This window comes from Trachypithecus francoisi, unplaced genomic scaffold, assembly GCF_009764315.1.
Source record: "Trachypithecus francoisi isolate TF-2019V2 unplaced genomic scaffold, Tfra_2.0 Lachesis_group17, whole genome shotgun sequence".
In the NCBI taxonomy this organism is placed as follows: Eukaryota; Metazoa; Chordata; class Mammalia; order Primates; family Cercopithecidae; genus Trachypithecus; species Trachypithecus francoisi.
In genome coordinates, this window is record NW_022681462.1 from 79,236,917 (window position 1) to 79,260,540 (window position 23,624).

General features: G+C 49.5%; 1 protein-coding gene across 1 annotated transcript in view; it reads right to left on the minus strand.

Moving 5' to 3' along the window:
• TOGARAM2 (TOG array regulator of axonemal microtubules 2) overlaps nt 1-23,624 on the minus strand; it is a 54,616-nt gene that overhangs the window by 5,367 nt on the left and 25,625 nt on the right. The window contains exons 11-18 of the mRNA XM_033176161.1: nt 23,284-23,389; nt 22,105-22,340; nt 19,474-19,632; nt 13,716-13,833; nt 13,208-13,302; nt 11,123-11,315; nt 9,999-10,215; nt 1,717-1,803 (exon numbers count right to left, since the gene is read on the minus strand). Coding sequence (XP_033032052.1) covers nt 1,717-1,803; nt 9,999-10,215; nt 11,123-11,315; nt 13,208-13,302; nt 13,716-13,833; nt 19,474-19,632; nt 22,105-22,340; nt 23,284-23,389 — 1,211 coding nt within the window. The remainder of the gene's footprint in view (nt 1-1,716; nt 1,804-9,998; nt 10,216-11,122; nt 11,316-13,207; nt 13,303-13,715; nt 13,834-19,473; nt 19,633-22,104; nt 22,341-23,283; nt 23,390-23,624) is intronic.

Below are 23,624 nucleotides of genomic sequence, written 5' to 3' on the forward strand. Positions count from 1 at the left end.
CAGCCGGCCCTGCCTCACTCGCACCTGCCTTCCCGTAAGGTAAGAGGCCACTCCAGGAATGCTGGAAGGATAGAACCCACACAGAGGCAAGGCCAGGAGCCAGAGATGGGGCAGGGGAGAAACTGAAAGGGCAACTAGCGTCGAGGTCCTCAGCCATGCAGCATGTGCTGGGCCCGTCTCTGAATGCTCACAGCTGGTCTAGGAGGTGAGGGCAGCAGAGAGACCAGTGATACTATGTGGGATGCAGTCTTGAGAAGTACACGGGAAGAAGGTAATGCCAGAGCCAAGCAGGCATCCCCCAGGTAGAGGAAGAAGAATGGAGAAGGCTTTCCGGGCAGGGCAGCCACGTGTGGGCAGGGCAAGAGACTGAGAGACTGGCCTCTGTGTGGAGGGTGCATGCAGGCACCCAGGAGGCAGTGTCAGGGGGAAGCAGCACAGCACAGGGTTAGGGGCTTGGCTCTGCAGCCAGGCTCCCAGGATACATCCTGGGTTCCTCACCAAGGGACCTTGTGCATTTCACTTTTCTGAGCTCCGTTCTCCTTTTCTCCACCAAGTGGAATCTACATCACCCTGGGGGGTAGTCATGAGGATTCAATGATCCAATGCATAGAGCTGGGGGTGGGAGGAAGGGGGCACATCCTAGAGCAGCAGTGACAGCTCTGGGCCACTACTGTCACTGGGACTCTGTCCCCCTCCCTAGATGGGACCTTCCCAAGGCAAGGGAGGAGGCTTTGTGCAAGCAAAAATGATCATGAAACCAAGATAAGTAACCTGCCCAAGGTCAGGGTTGGTGGTGGCAGATGGGTGCGTGGACACCTAAGCCTGTGTCCTTTCTGTGTTGCCACCTCAAGGATCACAAGAACAGATTTCAGCCCTGGAATGAAGTCAGTTGGACTTCTACTGTAGACTCAAAGCAGAAACAGGATTGGAGTAACCCTTCGTTAGCTGGAGCTTGAGCAAGGCTTGAGTAGATTCAGGCCAAGGCCCTGTCTCCACATAATACAGTCCCAGCACCGGCCAAGGGGTCCTGTGGGGTTGAAACCCAGCCGGTGCCTGCTTGCCAGGCTGCATATGCTAAAGGCTGCACATGGCAACTTTTTCTAATTCCCTTGATGGTGCTGTCAACTGACCAAGCCATATGCACCCACTAGGCAGTGTCTATCTGTAAAGGGAGGCTTTTTCTGACTCACACAAAGGTACTCTATAGGCTAGAAGCAGCCTTGTTTGCAAGGAGGAAGAAACGCACACAGGTTGAGTGTCTCTTATCTAAAATGTTCTGTACCAGAAGTATTTCAGATTTTTTTCTGATTTTGGAATGTTTTCATGATACTTACCAGTTCTACATCCCTAATCCAAAAATCTGAAATCGGAATTGCCCCAATGTACATTTTCTTTTAATGTCATGTCAGCACTCAAAAAGTTTCAGATTTTGGAGCATTTCTAATTTTCTGATTAGGAGGATTCAACCTTTAACAGTTTTTTAGAAACACTTTTGCTTTTGTACAAACCTACCTAATTTTGATCAAAACAAAGATTGTCTTCTGGCAATATGGAGATTGTCATACACACACACACAAAAAAAAGATTATCAAAATTTTAAATGATTGGGGGGAATTATTTCAGGTCTAAGATAACTGGGTGAATGGTTCAACCACAGGCCAGGAGAGAACAGAAATCAACCGGGAGGCTGGGTGGGGTGGGGCTGGGGGTGCTCACCTGCCAGGCGATCGGTGACATCCAGCACTGCACGGCCACTCAGGAAATGCACCTGCCCAGCAAATGCTGGTAGAAGGCAAAGGTTGTCTGAAAGAGATGGGGGATGTCAGTGGCCACACTGCTGGGGGCTGAGTGACAGCACTAGGGGTTTGTAGGGCCACATACCTACAGTGCCTGCATGGGGATGAGGCCTTTGGGGGAGCTGAATTAATTTTTCCAGGTCACAAAAGGGCCACTTAAAGTGAATGTATGTAGCGTGTTTGGGAAAGAATCAGTGGCCTGAAATAGCTAAACTGGCTCCAAGACAGGCCTCATTTATTCCCACAAATCTGATTCATATTGCCTCTGCATCTCAAAATTGCCATGAGTTTTGGGACAAAATAAAGTAGGTAGATAGGTAGGTAGGTAGGTAGATGATAGAAGATGAATGGATGGATGGATGGATGTTGGAGAGAAGATATTGGAGGATGAATAGATAGAAGATAGATAATAGAGATGGATGGATGGATATACAGATATTGTTTTATGGGAAATGGAATCACTGAGCCATGATTACACAAAGGTGAGTAAAGGGTTAGGATTAAAATTCAGAAAGTATAGCTCTTCTCAAAGCCTGAATTTGTGCTTTAACCACCAAGATGTACCCACAGCCAGTGGTGGTTTATTTCTGCACGGAACACATACTGATATCATCTATGTAATAGGCACGGAGCTAGAAGCCAAGTAAAACCCAGTACTCCCATCCCCCTCAAGAGGCTCCTCTGACAAGCAGACAGACGCTTAGACATGAACCCTGACACCAGGTGAGAAGCACTGTGCTCTTGTAACCAAGAACCTGCAGATCTGAAGCCAGGGTGACCGACTGGTCCTGGTGGGCCCAGGCTCTCCCCATTTCAGCACTGTCAGTCTCGAGTCCCGGGAACCCAGGATGCTTGGTCCTCCTATCCAGAGCAGAAGCACCTGGCTGACTCTGGCAGGGTCAGAGGAGGGAGTTTGTGGGTTGAGGAGCACGTATTATCATCAATGGTTTATGTATGACCTCACTGCCCAGGCCTGATTTCTTCCTTACTTGTAAACTCCAGGTGGTCTGAGTCCCAGATCCAGCATGAATATACTTGCAAAGATGGCTAAGTTTATCATCTATATACCCCAATATGTCTTTCAGGAGGTTTAGGGAAAGAGGGATTTTAACCCTTTTTTAAAAAATTGTCCCAGTGCCCCTGCCCCCAATCCCAGCTCCACCAACCACCCAGCCACACCCAGCTGCGAGGCACAGCTCCCTGGCTGCCCAGCCATGCCCATGGGTAAAGCTCTGGGGACTGAGCACCACCCCCTTCGTATCTTGAAAGAACTGAAATAGTATGAGTGTTTATTACAGAGATGAGCCACTAATGGTGAAAACACAAGCAAACGGGGTGGGGACGTTTCTGAAATAAAGAAGCTCTCTGGCTCCTTCATATTCCTGAAGTCGACTGCAGCAGGACCCCATATCTACTGAATTTAGAAGCCGCTCGTTCCTCTCCATTCTAGCTGATACCTCCTGGTTTCTCAAACTATTAAGCTTGAAGAGCTGCATTTCTCACAAAGACACACAAGGTGAGAAAAATGGGGCTGTCCTAGAAAGGTATGCTAAGCTGAGAAATCCACACCATCATCAGAACCTTCTCTTTGTGGACTGCAGAGAAATCGGCACGCCAAGCTCCCAGCATTTTGCAACCACAGTAGTCACAGCTTAATTCAGTAGCAGGTGGGGCAAGTAACAAAATGCACTTTTCAGAGATGTGGCTTTGGGGTTTGCCTGCACCTGTCAGGGAGGTGAGGGTGGGTGGCCTGTGTGGTGTTAACATAGCAGTCCCAGCACGTGTATCCTGGGACCCAGGAGCCAACCATCTCAAGGCCAGACTTCTCCTTGCAAGGGACAGAGTTTTTAGAGCTCTGCACGAGGAAGTCTTTCCAGACTCACCTTTTCCAAGTTCCTTCAATACCTCAGCACAGAGCCCCTGCATCCCTGGAGAGGTACACTCAGTGCTTTGTTTTTCTCATCAGGCAAAAGTTTAGCTAAGACCTCGTCCCTGCTTCCCTTGCTCTCCTCCTGAGGGATACAGAGGAGAAAATGTACCCAGGTACATCTCTGCTGTTTGCAAAAGCTCCATCCACCCATCAAGAGGCTTTAAAATAATTTGTCCTGGGAGATAAATGAGATGCCAGTTTCTAGAATATTGCAATTAGCAAGATAAGGTCTCAGGGTGCATTGGTAAAGCTGTCAGTTGCATAAGAATAGGTTTTCATATGAATTGCACCTGTTTGTTTCCAGGTGTTTCTATTTGTCCCACCCCCATCATTTACCTGGGCTCAGATTTGAAGACAAGGACTTCTTCCTCCTCGGTCACTTCCCACAATGCTCAGTCTAGAACATTCTCTAATGTAAGGAACATGGCTGGGCTTTGGTCAAGGATAGGCCGAGGTAAACACCCAGAGTGACTCAGCAAGTTTAGAGCGCAGACGTATAATTCCACTTGTTATCACAGTCATAACATGGGAAGGCCATGCCTTGGCCCTACGCCACTATGGTCTGTAAAAGGCATAATTGCCCTGCTGACATTGTGCAAGCTTGTGTGTGCCCAGAGAGAGAGCGAAGCTACTGTCCCCTGTAAGAGAGAATGACCGTCTGCAGATGGACATGGAGCCAGGAAATGGCTTGTGTCCAGAGGGAAAGAGTTAAGCTGCTGACCCTGAAGGCAAGGGAGAGCCAGCGCAGCTGTGTGTGGGAGCCAACAGACTTAGCAGCTGAGACAGGGCAGATGGTGTGAGAGTAAGCTGCTGCTGAGAGCTGCTGCTGAATAAAATCATCTTTCACCTGTCTGCAGATTCCGAGTGTTCTTTCTGCTCATCCAGCCACTCCCTTCAGACCTCAGCCTGAGCTGGAACCTGACCCTGGACACATCTAGACCTGACATCTAGACACAGCAGGAACTCGCGCTTCTGGCCCCAAACATCCCCTCTCCCCAGAGCCAGAAAGAAGTGAACTTGGGGAACACTTAAAAATGCATATCCAGCAGAGACCCATGCCAGACCATGCTCCCACGGTGCAGAGCACACTGCAGGTGCTGAATAAATGCTCGTAGTGTGCAGGGCAATGTCAAAACAGGACACAGTGTGCCTGGACTGGTTTATGAACCCCAGAGCACTACACACAGGCAATTGGCCTGTCCTTCCACTGGCCACTTTTAGAGTGAAGCCTCATCTTCAGGTTACCTCCAGGTTCAATAAGACACACTAAAGCATAGCAGTTATAAGAGCTCTGAATACAGATTGCCTGGGTTTGAATCCTGGTTCTTCCATATTTTACTGTGGAACACTGGACAAGCCACTTAGCTGCTCTATGCCTCAGTTTACCCATTTATAAAATGGGGATGATACTAATAGCTTTCTCATAAAGTTGCTGTAAGGGTTCAATGAACAAACAGTGCTTAGGATAGTGCCTAGAGCATATAATTACTATGTAAGTATCAGCTATTATTGTTACTATTATTACCTTAAAACTCTGACAGCCCAGCAACCATCATGGTAGAGAGACCAATGAAGAGGCTAGAATCTAAGTTTTAAAAGCTAAAAATCTACACTCCATTAGCCTAGCCTGGGGCTTTCCTAGGCTCCTTTTCTGCATCACAAGGAAGCAAACACTGGCTTTGCAATGGAGAAAAAACAGCCACCAGCCGCGGCCCAGAGACTCTGTCATTCCTAGGCTCAGACTCCCTTCTCTACAATGGGGTGGAGGTCTAAGGGGCCTTACGCCTGTCCCATTCAGCCAAGCCCTGAGGCTACCAGGCCACATCATCCTCTGGCTACTGGGAAGCCAGAAAAGAACTTTTAAGAAAGCGTAGAAAACATGGTAACAAGGACAGTGGCAGCAAGGAAACTGGAGTCAGACTGGAGTCCCCCAGATAAGTACAAGACTTGGAAAGTAATGACATGCTGGTTTTACCAGATTCACCATGGCTGCCAACACTAGGTATGTTCATCAAGGATAGGCCGAGGTAAACACCCAGAGTGACTCAGCAAGTTTAGAGCGCAGACGTATAATTCCACTTGTTATCACAGTCATAACATGGGAAGGCCATGCCTTGGCCCTACGCCACTATGGTCTGTAAAAGGCATAATTGCCCTGCTGACATTGTGCAAGCTTGTGTGTGCCCAGATAGAGAGCGAAGCTCTCTCTGACACAATTAAGTTACTGCTATCAGCTGCATTTACCCTACAACAATGTGCACAGAAAAAAACTCAAATTGAGAAATGCCAAATGTTAATAATGGTTTCTCTTAAGAGTTGGGACTATGAGTGAGGGATTTATTTTCCCCTTTCAACTGCTTTGTATTTTCATTTTCTCAATAATAAGTATGACTTCTTTACAGTGGTAGAAGTGAACTTTAGGTTTTTTAATTAACTAGGAAGACTGCCTAGTAGCATGGGAAACTGGGTTGTGTTAGATGAAAGAAGCAAAATCAAAACTGTATTTACATTATGATTTTTTTTTTTTTTTTTTTGAGACGGAGTCTCGCTCTGTGGCCCAGGCTGGAGTGCAGTGGCCAGATCTCAGCTCACTGCAAGCTCTGCCTCCCGGGTTTATGCCATTCTCCTGCCTCAGCCTCCCGAGTAGCTGGGACTACAGGTGCCCGCCACCACGCCCGGCTAGTTTTTTGTATTTTTTAGTAGAGACGGGGTTTCACCATGTTAGCCAGGATGGTCTCGATCTCCTGACCTTGTGATCCACCCGTCTCGGCCTCCCAAAGCGCTAGGCTTGCGCCACCGCGCCCGGCCTACATTATGATTTTTAACCAGGAAATTTGTATATAGACAGACAAAAATAGAAGAGAGATTTTTAAGCAGTTTGTATATTGGAGAAGCATCACAGATGCATTTTTAAATTCCATTAACAATATAATGTTCATATGATTTATATAAGGTAATAAATTTAAAGTCAGAGAGCAAAATAGCAAAAGTAGACTTGAAGCCACCCACATTCCAGGCTTATCTGCTCTCTCTAGTACTAACCAGGGGCTGGAGTAAATTAAGAAAGTTCCTTTTGGCACAGAGAAGCTTGAATGCTGGGGTCTGATCAGGAGAGGATGACTTGTCAGCAGCCTGATGTTTTAATTAGCGAAGTTTCTTCTGTAACTAATCCAGTAACAGAACCCAAAGACAGAGCCAACCAGTTCTACTCAGGAACTTCTTGATCCCAGAATAATTCCCCTGAAATCAGAAGGTCTTGGTGCTGAGTAGAAAGAATGCCACTTGAGCCTTGATCCCAGAGAGGCCTCAAGGCTGGCAGTGACAGACGGCGGAGGTCAGGGAGCAAGCTGCCAACATGTCTCATTCCTTACTACCTCCCACGAAATTGACATGGGCAGAAATCCTCACCTCCTCTGCCAACCAATCCTCCGTTCAACCCCACCCAGCCTCAGAAACCAAGGGATTAGAAGAGATGATGTTGGCTTTTTTATCACTGAATTCTAGAATTAGTGAGTTCTAGAAGGTCCCCCAAGAAGGCCATCCTCCCAGCTTGGCTGTGCCATCTGGATTTTATGCCAGAAGACATCCTAGCTTGGCATTATTCTTGATCCCCTTGACCTCCAGTTTTGCAGGAAATAAACAGTAACCTACTGAGCTGTTGCTTTGTGACTTTCCACATCTAAATATTTCACAGCATGCAACAGTTCATCTCCAGCCTGGAGCCCAGAATCTCTTACAGAACATGAAGAAAGAGGTTTAGGGGAACACTCCTTCCCATCAAAGAAACTGGATCATATCCAATCCAAGCCACTTCCAGGAGGGGCCTCAGGTGTTCAAGTTCCCCCAAGAAACCACTAGAACCACCAGGCTCAGCTTGGGTGATCTGGGGGGACTTCATACCCCTTCTCTTCCATCCAATTTGATGCACTCTCTGCTGCTATCACCCAATCCCCTGGGACAGCGGGAACCTGAATTACTTCCATCTGCAGGCCAGGTTCAGACCATGACAGGCAGATGAGAACCATTCCCAGAGATGGATTCTACCCTAGGTACTCCCTGGCAATGATGAGTTCCCCTTGTTGGTAACCTACTCCCTCCAGTTCTGACCTACATGGATGTGGAAATCAGCTTGTCACTTCAAAGTTAGGAACACTTTCAAAACCCGTTTTGCTGGCTGGGCTGAGAGGGTGTGGCTTACAGCAAAGCCATCAGGCCCAGATAGCCCATGCCTCACCTGCTCAAAAAACAGTTTATTTGGCCAGACACGGTGGCTCATGTGTGTAATCCCAACACTTGAAGAGTCCGAGGCAGGTGGATCGCCTGAGGTCAGGAGTTTGAGACCAGCCAGGCTGGCCAACATGGTGAAACCCCATCTCTACTAAAAATTTAAAAAGTTAGCCAGGCGTGGTGTCATGCACCTGTAATCCCAGCTACTCAGGAGGCTGAGACAGGAGAATCACATGAACCCGGGAGGCGAGGTTGCAATGAGTCGAGATCGCACCACTGCACTCCAGCCTGGGCAACAAGAGCAAAAATTCCGTCTCAAAAAAACAAAAACAGATTAAAAAAAACCAAAACAAACAAACAAAAAAAACAGTATTTTACCCTTTGGGCTCCACCAGAGACTTTTGCCAGGGATTTACTGGACTCCATTCATCCCTTTGAGGCCCACACCATTCCATTCCAGCCTGAGCACTGACCTATGGATTAGAGAGGAAGACAGCCAACCCTTCATGTTGCACCAAAACCTCTGACTGATGAACCAGAGGGTACCATACCCAGGGAGGCCCTGTCCTGGAAGGAAGAACTGAGGCGTCTTCCTAGTAGCTACAATCCTGCTACCAGGTGAGTTCAGATCACAAAAGCAGGCCACCCCCAGGCTCTCCTTTCCAGGACACCCAGTCTAGTGGGAGTACAGCAGAGCCCCAAATAAGAGGGACCTGAGTCTTGTGACAATGTGAGACACTAGATTCTGTTGCCCAAAGCGTCACAGTTCCAGCAAGCTCAAGGAGGCTGGCCTGATGGCAAAACGTGGTAACTAAAACACCTGGAGGGAGAAGAGTTAAAAATTCCTCTCCCCAGACAAGGATGCTTATCCTCTTCAAATAGCTAAAGCCTATTTCGCTTGGTACAGGTTTTCCCAATAAATCCAAGGCCCATGGTGATTTACCAAGAGCCTTGGTTATTGGCAACAGCAATCTCACTCACCCATAGCAACACTGAGAACAAGCCGTAATTTAGAGCTGGATTTATACTGTTTGTTCTACAGCAACAAACTCAGCAAATCATAAATTCCCTCTGAGATGAAGAGCGGAAATTGACAATATTTATGAACTCAAGAGGCAGAGAGAGACCTGACCAGGCCTTTGATTTGTAACTGAAACTTTTCCTGGAGCCTCCAGCCAAGGACACAGTGGCTGTCCCAGCCCCAGGGAGCTGGGCTCAGGCCAGGAAGTGGGGTGTGGGGGGGGCGGGGCAGCAAGTGTGTCAGGAGGTGTGTCCAGCCTCTCTAAAGGATGGTCTTTGGATGCTAAAGCCAAGACGTTGCTCTATGCTCATCAGGACACACAGCAACAAGGCAAACAGGCAGTTTTCAGGCCATGAAGCAAGTCTTGTTTGGGAAAGCTCATCCTTATACTGGGCTGCATAAGTCCACTCACGTGCTACTTTCTCCACACACCCAAAGTTTGGAATTTGCACTTTGATCCATGTACTGGATACACCAAACATCACCTTCTATCATCCATGAAAGGAATAAGAAAACACAAGCAGATGCACCAACATTTCCCCTAACATTCCAGAAGTAAGATGTCATACCGAGAAGCTCTCACCTTTCCTGATGTCTCTTCCATAGCTCCCACCTTTTTTCCTTCTATCCTCTTTCCCCTCCCTCCACTTTCCCTCCCTGCCCATCACAACAAACCCCACACCAAGACCCGGCCCAACTTAAGCCTTCTCAGCACTCCTGACTCACTCACTGTGGTGCCCTGTGGCCCTGGGGGGTCATTTCCCTCATGTGTCTATGAGGATGCTGGACTGCATCATCTCCACATCACCTCTACTTCCAGTCGTCCAGAGGTGTGGGTGGCTGTGACATGGAAAAGCCCACCAGCCAAGAGCCTTGGAGGCTCTGGGCTCCACCTCTGCCCTACACAGCCTCTGGTGAAACACTTGGCCTGGGAACCAACCAAAGCCTTATCCACCTTGCAGATTTCCAAGCAGGAAGGTGGACATGGTGACCAGAGCCACACAGGCCCAGGTGGGACACTCACCCAGGCTCTCAACCATCACATCCAACACAGCCACAGCAGCAGCATAAATCCGCGAGTTCTTGGAGTTCAGGTTCTTTGCAACAGCGATGATGATGGAGCGCAGCATGGGGTGTAAGTTCTCTTTGAGGAGGGGGATCATCTTGGCGAGGGACTCCAGCGCCCACTGGCTCACTTTCTTGTTGGAATCCTGAAGCCTTGGGGTGAAAGCATCAAAGACCTATTGAGGAAACAGAAACCAAGAACCCATGGGAACCCAGGCTGGGCGGGACTCTCACAGTGCAGGCAGCTTGGAGCTCACCCGGCCCAACTGAGCGAACTCAGCAGAGACTCCTCCTGCATCCCCGACCTATGCCAGAGCACTCTCAAAAACGAAGAGCTCACCTCCTCAAAAGGGTGGGCAAGAGGGGAGGAACCGACAGGTATTGAGCACTCACTGCATGCCAAGTGTCCAGGGCATCTAGTTAGTTGCTCTGCAATCTCCCTTTTACTGAATGATCTCAACAACCCATGGAATACATGTTACCATCTCCACTTTCCCATAAACAACAACAACTGGGGCTCCAAGAGGTTCAGTGATTTGCCTGAGATCACACGGCTAGTAAGAAACTTAGATGGAAACCCAGGTCTGCTGACGCTGAGCTGTGTCTTTGCTCAGCTGTGTAACTGACTGTCAGCAGCCTCACTCCACCAAGAAGCAGGCACCACCCGAGTGTTCAGCCTGTGAAGGACTTGTACCTACTCCTAACACACCTGTCCAGCCACATGCTCTGCCCCCGAACATGATGCACCTAGCTCCCCAGAAGCAACCCAAGGCCTCACCACAGTATCCTCCACCTCTCCCTCCTACCCTCCTCGCTGTAAATCTGCTAGAAGGACAAGAGACATCTCTGAGCATTTCCAAGGTGCCGGCAGAGGCAGTGCCCTTGCCCACTCAGCCACTTCCACCCTCACCCACTCAGCCGATTCCAGGTAGTCTCCATGTTACAAAGACCAACTGCATAGCAAGTGCTCCTTACACCCCGAGGGGTCTGACACAATGTCCAACACCATGCAGAGTTTTCAAACTTCAAGCTGCACCCCCCAGGGGAGAGACAGGTGGGAGAGTAGAAGCAGGTGGTGCTCACCTGGACCAGGTGGGCAGCGACGAGCTCCGGCTTGGCCTTGCAGAACTCCAGGAGACGCCCCACGCCTTCCATCCGGGACCGGAAGTCCTTGGCCTCCAGCAGCCGCATCAGCTCCCGTAGCTGCTCCACCATCTCCCCGCCACCCTGCAGCATGGAGCGCAGCCCCACCAGCCCTGGGCCATTGGAGCTAAACCTAGGTAAGGAGCATGGCATCTGACCCCCAGGGAAAAGCCCGGGGGAATGAACCCGCTTCTGGTCCCATGCCACCTCCCACAGGCGGGTGGGGCAGAGATGAGAGTGTCACCTCCAGCTTAGTCCGCCCCCAGCTTTCCTCCACCTACAGCTTGTTGCCCAGGGCCCCATCCCCTTGTCAGGGGTCAGGGCTGTCTCTTCCTGCGTTTTTCTCTTTTCAGAAGATATGTAAGCAATGGGGAAAGCCAGAGTGAGGGAGTGGCTATCCACAAAAGGATGACTGGTAAACATTTTTTTTTTATTTTTATTTTTTGAGACAGAGTCTCATTCTTGTTGCCCACGCTAGAGTTTAATGGCATGATCTCGGCTCACTGCAACCTCCACCTCCTGAGTTCAAATGATTCTCCTGCCTCAGCCTCCCAAGTAGCTCGGACTACAGGCATGTGTCACCACGCCGGGCTAATTTCTGTATGTTTAGTAGAGACAGGGTTTCAGTATGTTGGCCAGGCTGGTCTCGAACTCCTGACCTCATGATCCACCCACCTTGGCCTCCCAAAGTGCTGGAATTACTTTTCAACTGGTGCACATTTAATGTAAGAGTGGGGAAAGACCTTGGAGGTCATCACGGCCAACCTTCTACCTGGCTCCTATATCCTGAGCCGTGGCTGGCTAGGCTCTGCTCACACTCCCCCAGCGACTGGGGACATTGTAAAAAGTCCCATTTTCTTACACTGGGATCATCTGCGCATCACAGCCCGCTAACCCCTTCCAGCCAGCATGAGAACAGCTCTGTGCAGAACTACTGTCTCCCACCTTTCCGCTCCAAGCCTGGGTCATTGGCTCATGCCCTATACCCTGGTCCTATCCAGCAGAGCCCACTGTCCCTCATTCTGTGATTCACTCCTGCATTCCACACTCATTGTCTACTGAGAGCCAAGAGCTATCCTGGGCACTGAGAACTGTGAGATGAGAGCACAGCCTTTGCCGTTAGGAGCTCACAGACCATGGGAGACAGATAAATTAACGGGGTTGACAGAGGTATGACAAACAGGCCAGCCTGTCACTCTGAGGACATGGGGGCACACAGTGGTCAAGCTTCCTGGAGAAAGTGACAGGTGAGCTGAATCTTGCAGAACCAATAGACATGTTCTAGGTGTAGATGGCACCTAGGACAAGCAAAGGCACAGCAGGGAGAGAGGACGTGGAGGGGCGTGAATACCAGCTGCTCTCATGTTTTGCTTATCCCAGGTGCTGCTCTGGTCAGGCTGAGAGAGGAAGAGTGGGAGAGGGGGCAGGAAGTTACCTTTGAAGAAGTGGGCATGGGGGTTCCCTGGTGCCCTGCTAGGGAGTTCAGATGGGATCAGCCCAGGACATTGCAGAAGGGCTTCAGTTTTAAGCACAGGCGTGACCATTGGACTCCTGCTTGGTTTCTAACTGCTCCCAGCACCCCCACAGCCCCTCCTCCCAGCCTGTCAGTCCATGCCTTCTCATCTGCCTTAGTTCAGGCTGGGCCTCTGAACAAGTCCCCGGCTGGTCACTCTGGTGGTTAAAGGATCTGCCGGTCTAAGCGAACGGGGAAACACTGAGCTCACGCACTGAGCTCACGCAGAGAGCAACCACTGACGCTAGTGGAACCCCACCCATTCAGCTGGGACTGCAGGAACCAACTTCTACTGGCATATGCTCCGAAGCCCAGGATTTGGTCTCCCTGGGATTTGGGTTGAGGGGAAACACATCCTACAAATGCATCTATTAGTATTGCAGACCCAACTAGGTCTCAGCGGTACCCCAGATCCATGTGTCCACCCCAGAGCCACCCCTGGCCATGGGTAAGCAGGACACCTCTGTCAGAAGTCTTAGATGTGAAGCCCGGAGAGACAGGAGCAGCCATACCCCTCCTTGATGGGCAGCCCGTTCTCACACACCACCAGACTCCTCGACACCTTGCGGCCTTTGGCAGAGGGAAGTTCCTCATTATCTTCTATTCCCTTGAAAAATACACACAGAGCATGAGGCAAAAGGAGTGGCCCTCCAGGGAACTGCCAGGCATTCCAGTGGAGACATAACGGCAATAATCCCTTCCACCTAGGAGAGCTTCAGATGTCATAGTTGAGCCTTCCAGAGCCCTGAAAGTAGCTGGGGCAGAAATCAAGATCCCCAGTTAACAGATGAAGGTGTGGAGGCCCAGGGAGCCTCAAGGAACGTAGGCAGTGTGGGGGCAGAACCAGGTGTGAGCGCAGAGGACAGAAATCACATCTATCTCACCTATCAGGAGTAGTGGATGAAATCAACGCCTCTGGAATCCACTCCCCACTCCCCTGACCCACTCGAAGGCTACCAGGCTCAGCACTGTTGCCCCCACCCCCAAAAGGCCATGACCCACTCATGCCCCACAACTCACCCGCTGTTTAATGGCTGCCATGACCTTCTGCAAGTCGTAAGATGGGAGGGATTGCTTCAGAAATGCATCAAACTTAGTGTTCGCCATCAAGATATTCACCATCTTCCGGCCATAAAATCTGCCACAGGAGAGACGGCAAGATAAAGAAACAGCTCGGAAATGCATAATAAATTTGCTTTACAGCTTTACATAATCTTCCTAATTAAAGAGAGTTTTTAATACTTTTCCTAATTACGAAAGCAATCCCTACCCAGTTAAAAAATAGATTAATAATAAACATCATCCATAATCCCATTACCAAGAGAAAATCACTATTAAATTTTCACATATTTTCCTATAGTCTTTTTTCTGTGGCATTTACTTTAGTTGATATCAGAATGTATATACAAGTTGTATTCAGCTTTTTCACTTTATCATTCATTAATCATCTTCCCAAGTCCCTTAAAACTCTCCATAAACATCCTTTTTAATGGCTACAAAATATTCCGTTGAATGACTATACCAAAGTGTACTCAATTTTGTTCTAATATGGAACATTTAGAAGTCTGAGAAAGGGTAAAGTGGGACAATATAGGAGGGAGTAGTCAATCTACCTGATGAACAGTGGTGGCAGGTGAGGGAATCAAGGAGGGCTTCATAGAAGAGGTGACCTTTGTGTTGGGGCTCAACAGATAAGTAGGAGCTCACAAGTGGGGTGGGATTTGGGGTACATTGGAGGAAAAGGGTTATTTAGGTCTATAACACAGTGTGACATGTCAGCAGTGGGGATATGTTGGAGAATAGTGAGCAGGGGTTGGACACAGGAAGCAGACAGGCCAGAGGAGAACACAGGACCCTGTTTAGGGAGACATGAAGGAGTTAGACTACCTCAGTTTGCATGCAATAGAAAGCTGAAGAATGATTCAATTTGTACATTAGTCAAAATGTCTCTAGCAGCAGTGCAGAGGATGGATCGGTGGAGACAAGGCTAGGGGCCAGGAGACTTATTAGGAGGCCACCATAATAGTCCAGGCAAAAGACTGTGCAGGCCTGAAATCAGGCAGTACAGTGAGGATAAGGAAGCACAGTCAGATCCAAGAGCTGCTGAGAAGATGGAAACTACAGGATTTGGTAGCTAGTTGGAAGTGAAGCAGGAAGCATCTAAAATCATAAATCATATTTCATTCAAACCTAAGACTCCATTAATTGTAAAAGGCGCCCTTACTTTATTTTCCACTAAGGAAAATCAGAAAAATAAAAACTGGTGATTTCCACAGCCTCCAATGACACCGACCCATGTGAGAAGGCAATCTTCCTATGTGCTATCTCAGAAACAAAAGGGAGCATTGCTTGTCGGTATTTTTCTTCCTTAGTTCAGGTAAAGTTCTTAGTGATTGCTTCGCAAAAAAATGTGGGAGTTGGTCATTCCTTCCACAGTGAGAGTCTGCTTCATTGATATCTAATGGATATCCACTGATGTTGCCATGCCTTTTCTCATATACAATAATGATTCATTTCAATTGCAAATAATAGTGTAATATTCCTAAGAAACTTTAAACAGATTAAACTCAATGATTCTCCAGAGAGCATCCCGAAATCCCTTCTGAAAATAAATTGAAAAGTTTACAAAGAAAGGCTCATAGTGTGGTTCCTACAATGGAAAATTTCATTCAGAAAATAATACTCTGAGCGACAATGACTAAGTTTGTGAAGGTGCAGATAGTATAACTACATCATAAACTGGGCACAGTGGTGCGTGCCTGTTGTCTCAGCTACTTGGGAGGCTGAGTCAGGAGGATTACATGAGCCCAGGAGTTCAAGGCTGTAGTGTGCAATGGTCACACCTGTGAGTAGCCACTGCACTCCAACCTGGGCAACGTGGCAAGACCCCATCTCTTAAAACAACAAAAATGCCTATGTCATAATCACTGCCTAGCCCAACTGAAACCCAATAGCAACTGTGAAATGCCTGTCATTGTAAGATGCATGCCAATTTTAAAGATATTAAAATCAGGGAACGATGTGTGTCTTGAAATCAGTGAAGTATGGGAGTCCCCATTTTGCCTCTTGGGTGGCTCAGTAAATAACAGTCACTTTTAACGATAGAGAGAACACAGAGAAGCAGACTTGGAGAGGAGGCAATGAGTTCATTTAGGGACACTCAGCACTGGAGACGGTAGTAGGACATCAGGTGGTGGGTCCCATGGAGGCTTTAGAAATAGGGGACTGATGCTTGAAGAAGGGTCTAGACTGGAGGGCAAGAATTGAGAAGCCTCCAACTTTGCTGGCGGCTGGAGCCACCAGAAGTGAAAGTCAGGAGAGGGAGATGAGGACTAAAGACACCTTGGCAGCACCTACACTCAGCTGGCAGTCAGGGGCAGAATGGTCACAGAGGGACAAGGAGAATACCCAGAGTACAGTGCCATGGAAACCAGGAAGGACAGAGTTCTAGGAAGGAAAAGGAAACGTAGTCACCACCATCTAGTGTGGGGAGAGGTCAGAACGGAGAGGAGTAGCAGATGTGGAGAGACTTTAGACCTTGATCTCCATCCCTCTAACAACCATTTAAAACCAACAAACAAACCAAAACCTTCTACGTCTTTTTTTTTATGTTGCATGGCAGAGTTACACAACACTTTATTATATAGTAGATGTTCTAGGAGATGCTACACAACGGATGGTTGTTTACAGACATTTCATCCCATTCCTTCAGTCCCCCTAAAGTGACTCTTCAAAGCATTTGCCCCAAGTTTAATGGCAATGTGATTTAGGATTTTTTTTTTTTTTTGAGACAGGGTCTCACTCTGTTGCCCAGTCTGGAGTGTAGTGGCCCTATTTCAGCTCACTGCAACCACTGCCTCCTGGCCTCTTATCTCAGCCTCTCATGTAGCTAGGACCACAGGCACACGCTACCATGCCCAGCTAATATTTTGGTATTTTTTGTAGAGAGGATTTCACTGTGTTGCCCAGGCTGATCTCAAACTCCTGGGCTTAAGCGATCCACCTGCCTTGGGCTCCCAAAGTGCTGGGATTACAGATGTAAGCCACTGTGCCTGGCCAGTCAATGTTTTGTTTGCTTGTTTTTGTTGTTTTTAATTTTTTATTTCCATAAGGTTATTGGGGAACAGGTGGTGGTTGGTTACATAAGTTCTTTAGTGGTGATTTGTGAGATTTTGGTGCACCCATCACCTGAGCAGTATATACTGCACCCAATTTGCAGTCTTTCATCCCTCAACCCCTTCACACTCGTTCCTCCTGAGTCCCTAAAGTCCATTATGTCATTCTTATGCCTTTGTATCCTCATAGCTTAGCTCCCACTTATGAGTGACAACATACAATGTTTGGTTTTCCATTCCTGAGTTATTTCACTTAGAGTAATAGTCTCCGATCTCATCCAGGTCACTGCAAATGCCATTAATTCATTCTTATTTATGGCTGAGTAGTATTCCATTCTGTGTGCGCATATATATACACACATATACATACATACATACATACATACATACATATCACAATTTCTTTATCCACTCGTTGATTGATGATGTGGCATTTGGGCTTTTTTCACATTTTTGCAACTGAGAAATGTGCTACTATAAACACGCATGTACAAGTATCTTTTTTGTATAATGATACCCAGTAGATACCCAGCAGTGGGACTGCAGGATCGAATGGTAGTTCTACCTTTAGTTCTTTAAGGAATCTCTACACTGTTTTCCATAGTGGCTGTACTAGTTTACATTCCCACCGGCAGGGTAGAAGTGTTCCCTTCACCACATCCACGCCAACATCTATTATTTCTTTGGTTTTTTGATTATGGTCATTCTTGCAGGAGTAAGCAAAACCTTCCACTTCTCCACTGATATTCTTCATTTCAGCAAATGGCACTATCATTCGCCCTTGTTCAGGTAAAAACTTAAGAGCATCTTCAGTTTGTCTTTGAAACCCTTACCACCTGCATCCTGTTGGCTCTGCCTTCAAAATATATCCAAAACCACTCACCACCCTCCAGTCTGAGCCTCTAGCCCCTCTTGCCTGGACTGTGGGGCAGCCATCATCTGCTGTTGCTCCTGCCTTTCTCTCTCACTACCAGTCCTGCAGCAGCCAGAGAGGCTTTTTTTTTTTTTTAATCATAAAGGCTAGCATGCGTGTAAAGAAACACTCAAACTCATTATTAATAAGCAGGGGGGCAAAGCACTCTAAAACAATGATGAGCTGTCATTTTTACTCATTAGATGGATAAAAATTAGAAATCCAGAAATTGCCACACGTTGAGAGGCTGGGCAGGAGGGAGGCAGATGCAGACCTCAGGCAGGGCGGGGCTGCTGGTGCACATGTGCGCCCGACCCACGGTCCTGCTCCTGGGCACGTCTGAGGAGGTGCCATTCAGCATTGTTTGCAGCAGGGAAGAACAGGAGAACTGCAGACACTACACCCCTCAGGGAACACCCTCAGATGTGGGTACCCTATAAGAATGCCTGGCCTGGAGCTCACCCATCCAGGGTGGGCATGGCCTCTGAAGCCCTGACAGGTGCCACACGGTCTCCAGTCGGGGTGGGGATGGAGTGAGGGGTGGAGACCTACACACTCATCTAAGTGGATGTGGTAGTAATAAGCCCTGAACTGAGGAGCTGATAATAAGCCCTGAACTGAGGAGCTGATAATAAGCCCTGAACTGAGGAGTGTGAGGAACTGAGCCCCAGCCCTAGCTTTTGAAGACAGTCAACCAGATCCTCTCACTCTCCTGCTTAAAATCCTCTAACACCTCCTCATACTCCCACTAAGAAAACTCTCCAATGACTTCCAATCACACACCACCCAAAATCCCAACTTCTGACCTTCGCCTAAGAGAATGTCCCTGACCTGGGCCTGCTGCCCACCCTCACCCCCACCCCTCACTCACTGTGCTCCGCCAGGCTGGCTGTCCCCACCCTTGGACACCAAGCTTGTTCCCATCCAGTGGCCTTTGTGACATTTCCTTTGCCTGATCCTCAAAGAGCTGGCTCCGTGTAGCCGTTCAGCTCTCAACTCAAACTTAAAAAAGGCTCTCTAAACCCTCAATCTAAAGCAGCCCCCAGCCTAACACCATTGTATTGCAGCCTCTACCTCCTGGGCTCAAGAGATCCTCCCACCTCAGCCCCTCAGTAGCTGGGACTATACGTGTGCAACACTACCCCAAGGATTTTTTTTTTAAGTAGAGACAGGATCTCACTGTGTTACCCAGGCTGGTCTCAAACTCCTGGCCTCAAGCAATCCTCCTGCCTTGGCCTCCCAAAGTGCTGGGATTAACAGGTATGAGCAACCACATCCGGCCTATTTTTTCTTTATATCCCTGATATGTATCTAAAATTACCACAATTATTTATTTATTATCTGTCTCCCTCAACTAGAAAGTAACTCCAAAACAACAGGGGCTACATTTTTCTTATTCACTGTTGTGTCCATAATAACAAAAAGAGTGATCCTTAAATATCTCCAGAAAAAAAGGCCTGAATGGTCTTACAGAGAACGGTGCTGGGGTGAGGTAGAAACAAGAGCAACACTCAATGGGTAGAGGGGAAATGGAAGACCAGAAAGTGGAGGCAGGGAGTCAGGACCCCTCCCTGGATGGGCTTGGCTTGACGGAAGGGATGGGACAAGAGCTAAAAGGAAAGGACATAGCTTCGGTCCACCTGCCTGTTCCTCTGCAGGATCCCAGGGAAGCTGAACAGTGTGCTCCAGGCCCCTCAGGGCTGGCTGGTTGGTTGCCTTCTCCGCCCCCAGGCCCCTGGCCCTGCCCTACCTGGTGTCCTGGTTGGAGTCCTGGGCCAGCCTCACCAGGTTGTGCACCAACATGTCTGTGCTGTCTCTGGAGCCCGAGAGAAGCTTCTCAGCACCGATCTGCTCCAGCACGGCGGAGAGGTGCTCGGCTGCATATTTCCGGACCAAGGGGCTCCGGTGGCTGAAAGGAAATCATGGCCCCGGCGTCAGTCTCAGGATAGTGGTGTGGGAGTCCCCAGGCTGGCAAACAAGGATCTACCATTGCAGACCCATGCTTCATGCCAGCCAGGGGCTCCAAAAATACCTGTCCCCATGTGAGCTGAGGGGAACCTTTGAGGACAGAACACTAACAGGGTGACAGCAGCAACAGGAGAGGGAAGGAAAGCGACATGAAGTTACCCAGCGTTCCCCAACACACCGTATGCCTGCTGTTCCAGGGAGCTTCCTGCACACAGAACCTTCCTTTTTTCTAAATACTCTACTCCATCTTCCCTCCACCTAGAAAAGTCCTACCTAACCAACGTCTCCTCTTCCTTCCTTCCCCAGCCCCATAGGCAGAATTAGACATCCCACCCACCGCCCAAGGTAGCTGTCTTTGTCCCCGGGGAAGGACAGTTGCACCCTTCGGGCCCCCATCAGGCTGCCAGCTCCCTGTGGGCGGGGACCAGGTTATCTGTCTCTCTTGACTAGGAAGTAACTCCAAAACAACGGGGCCTTCATTTTTCTTGTTCACTGCTGTATCCATAATGACGAAAAGAGTGATCATTAAGCATCTCCAGAAATAAAAGGCCTGAATGGGCTTACAGAGAACAGTACTGGGGTGAGGTAGAAACAAGAGCAACACTCAATGGACAGAGGGGAAATGGAAGGCAAGCAAGTGGAGGCAGGGAGCAAGGACTCCTTGCTGAGTGGGCTTGGCTTGACGGAAGGGATGGGACAAGAGCTGAAGGACATAGCTTCCATCCACCTGCCTGACCCTCTGCAGGATCCCAGGAAAGCTAAGCTGCATGCTCCAGGCCCCTCAGGGCTGGCTGGTTGCCTTCTCTGATCCCAGGCCCTTGGCCCCGCCCTACCTGGTATCCTGGCTGGAGTTCTGATTCCCCCTCTGTGGCAACCCCGCTGCCCTGCTGGTGCCTGACACGTCCCTGGCGCTCAGCAGGAGCTTAATGCATGTTTGCTGAACTGAACTGAGAGAGGAGGGAGAAGAGGGATTCATGGGTGAGTTGGTGACCATAACAAGTGGAACCTGAGCTCTATAAGAGAAACCTGTCAGAACGGCACCTCTTTCAAAGGGCCTCTCTGTTCATACTCCATCAGAAAGCACTGACCCTTTTGTTCCCTAGAGTCCCACCCCAGTGGAACACAGTGGGGGACATCAGAGCTCTCCCTACTCAGCTTGGTCCTTGGACCAGCAGCACTGGCATCTGAACCAGAATCTGCATTTCAGCAAGATCCCAGTGGACTCAGATGCACAAGCGGTGACCCTGGTTCTTGTTGACAGTGATCAATTGCCTGTCCCTCCATGCCAGCACCTTTTATCCATTATCTCACATCCACCTCATTAGCTACTATTATCATCATCATTCTGCAGGTGAGGAAGCTGAGCCAAAGGGAGGCATCCAGAAAAAAAAAAAAAAAATGCAATTCATTTCTCCTAAGTTAATTATAGACACAGTAAGCACTCAGTGAATGTCAGGTATGGGCAGGCACCGTTCTAAGTGTGCTTTCATGAATCAATTCAATTACTTCTCATGACAACCTCATAAGGTAGACACCATTATTATCCCCATTTTACAGATGAGTCAACTGAGACTCAGAGAAGTGAAGTGACAATCAGGATGTGAACCCAGGTGATGTGGCTGGGCAGGATCTCACCCTTTGCAATATGCTATGGCACAGTTACTAAAGGTCTACCCAGCCGGTCCAACAGGCCCCCGGGGCTCCTGAGAAACCTCATGCATTGGTGCAATGATCCACTTATGGGGTGGAGGGGCCTTTTGCTCTGTGGGAGAAGCGGCTTAGGAAATGCTTTTGGTTTTGCCTTTAGTGTGGGTTTTTAATGACAGGGAAGACAAATCTGCAGAAAAGCTCCAACAGGAGCCCAATACCTTCCCCCCCCACAGGAGCAGATCCAGCGGGGCAAGCTGAAAAATGAAACTTTGCGCCTTTCTCACTGGCTCACATTTCATCAGAAAGCAACACTGCTCCTGCGGGTGGCAGGAGCTCCAGGGCCCACGCTCAGGCTGCCTCTGCAGCCCTGTCTCCCGGGGTGCTCCCACAGCCATGGTGTGCTCCCCAGCCTTGGAGTGCAACAGCTCCCCCGCCCGTTCCAGCCAGAGCTCCCTGCATTACCCCAGCCTGGCCGATGAAAAGTGGGAGAGAAGCCTGGTGTCCGGCACAGGGAAGCAGGGGTCTTCTTCCTCCCCCAGCTAAGTGGGAGGCACCTGCTGTAAAGTCTGAGGTGGGCCCCTTCTTCACTCTGAACCTCTGACCCATCACCCTGGCCTCTAGCATCCCGAGGGACCCCCTGCAGCCTCACTTGCCTGCTTCCCTCCCTCCCTGCACCCTTCCCTCCTTTCACATCCCAGGGCCTCTCCCCTTGCCTTACCCTCCCTGACCTCCCCCACCCCTCAGACAACAGGCAGCCACATACTAGACACCCGCCGAGGTGAGGACCACCAGGGAGCGGGCAAGGGTCACGTTCTCCACCATGGCCCTCAGGGACTGGCCAGCTGCTCTCTGGATGAACTCGTTGGTGTCCCTCATCTTCTGCAGCAAGCAGCGGGCAATCTCCTCGGCCTCCTGGTCCATATTCTTCTTCAAGGCCTGGAAGAGGTCTCCCAAGGTGGTGATGGCCAGGCGAGACACCTTGGACCGCAGGTTGGTGACCTTGGAGAGGGGAGAAGGGCCCTCCAGGGTGCTGGACCCTGCCAAGGGCTCTAGGATGCACGGAGAGTGGGCCCTGCACCACCCCATCCTCCACCCCCACCTTCCCCTGACCTAGGTCTTGCCACGCTGGAAACGAAAACCCTGCAGCCGCTCTGAGCAAAACTGTCCCATTTCATTATCATCTCAATTATTAATCCCGTCATTAACATGACCATAGGAAATGTGTACACTCTGTCTTCAAAGCACTTTTACAAAGAATGTCTGATTGTATCTTTGCAACTACCAAATGAGAAGTAGGTACCATGAGAAGCCCAGTAGTGCTGACCGAGGCTCTAATTAACCTGGGAGAACGTAACTATTGTTTCTGGATGCCTCACTTTGCAAAGGAAACAGAGACTCCAGGCCACATGCAGGAAGGCAGATGCTCCCAACACAGCCCAGGCCCCTGTGTGTCAACAAAACAGCATCCTCTGTATTCATTCCCCCGCCGATCCCCACTGGAGCAGCCCACTCCCAGGAGCAGGGCACAGCCTCCACGTGAGACCAAATGCAGCCTCCTGCCTCTCTGGACCCAGCTAGACCAAGCTCCAGAGCCATGAAAGAAAGGCTTTGGGAAACACTGCCACTGCCCTGGAGTTGGGATCTGGCCCAGGACGCTCCATCCCTCCTCAGGTATTTTGAGTACAGAGGACCATGCAGGCCGACACATGCGCACGTAGGATTCTAATTGTTTCCATTCCCAAAGATTACAAATAAGGAAACCCCAGGCCTGTTTTCCAAACTGAGAAATGGGTAGCTACCTCCTACCTCAGTGGCTGAAGGCTGAGAAATAGGCAGGGATCCCCATGTTCTTGGAGCCACAGCCCCTCCACAGCTGCTAGTGGATTGCATCGAGTAGCTGCGGTGGGGCCAAATGCACAGCACACAGGCTGGGGGGCCTCACCTCCCCAGTCACCGCCAAGCACACGTCGTGCAGCCTCCCGGTGAGGACCTCTGAGTGACAGGCTGCCAGGCGTTGGATGCTCACCAGCCCCTTCTCCTTCATCTGCCTGAGAAGCAAGGCCAGGCCCTGTTGCAAGTGGTGGGGAGGAAGGAGCCCCACCCCTCTGCAGACTAGGGGCCCCACATCACACAGCATCACAGTCCACCATCACCCGCAGCAGGGTGCCATTCCATGGCCTCAGAGTAGAGTTTCCTGGGGTAACACCCTGGCCTGGAATCCTAACCACTCAGTAAAAGCCAGTTTTATGTGGCCTCTGGCCAGCCCTCAGCTCTGACAGTGCT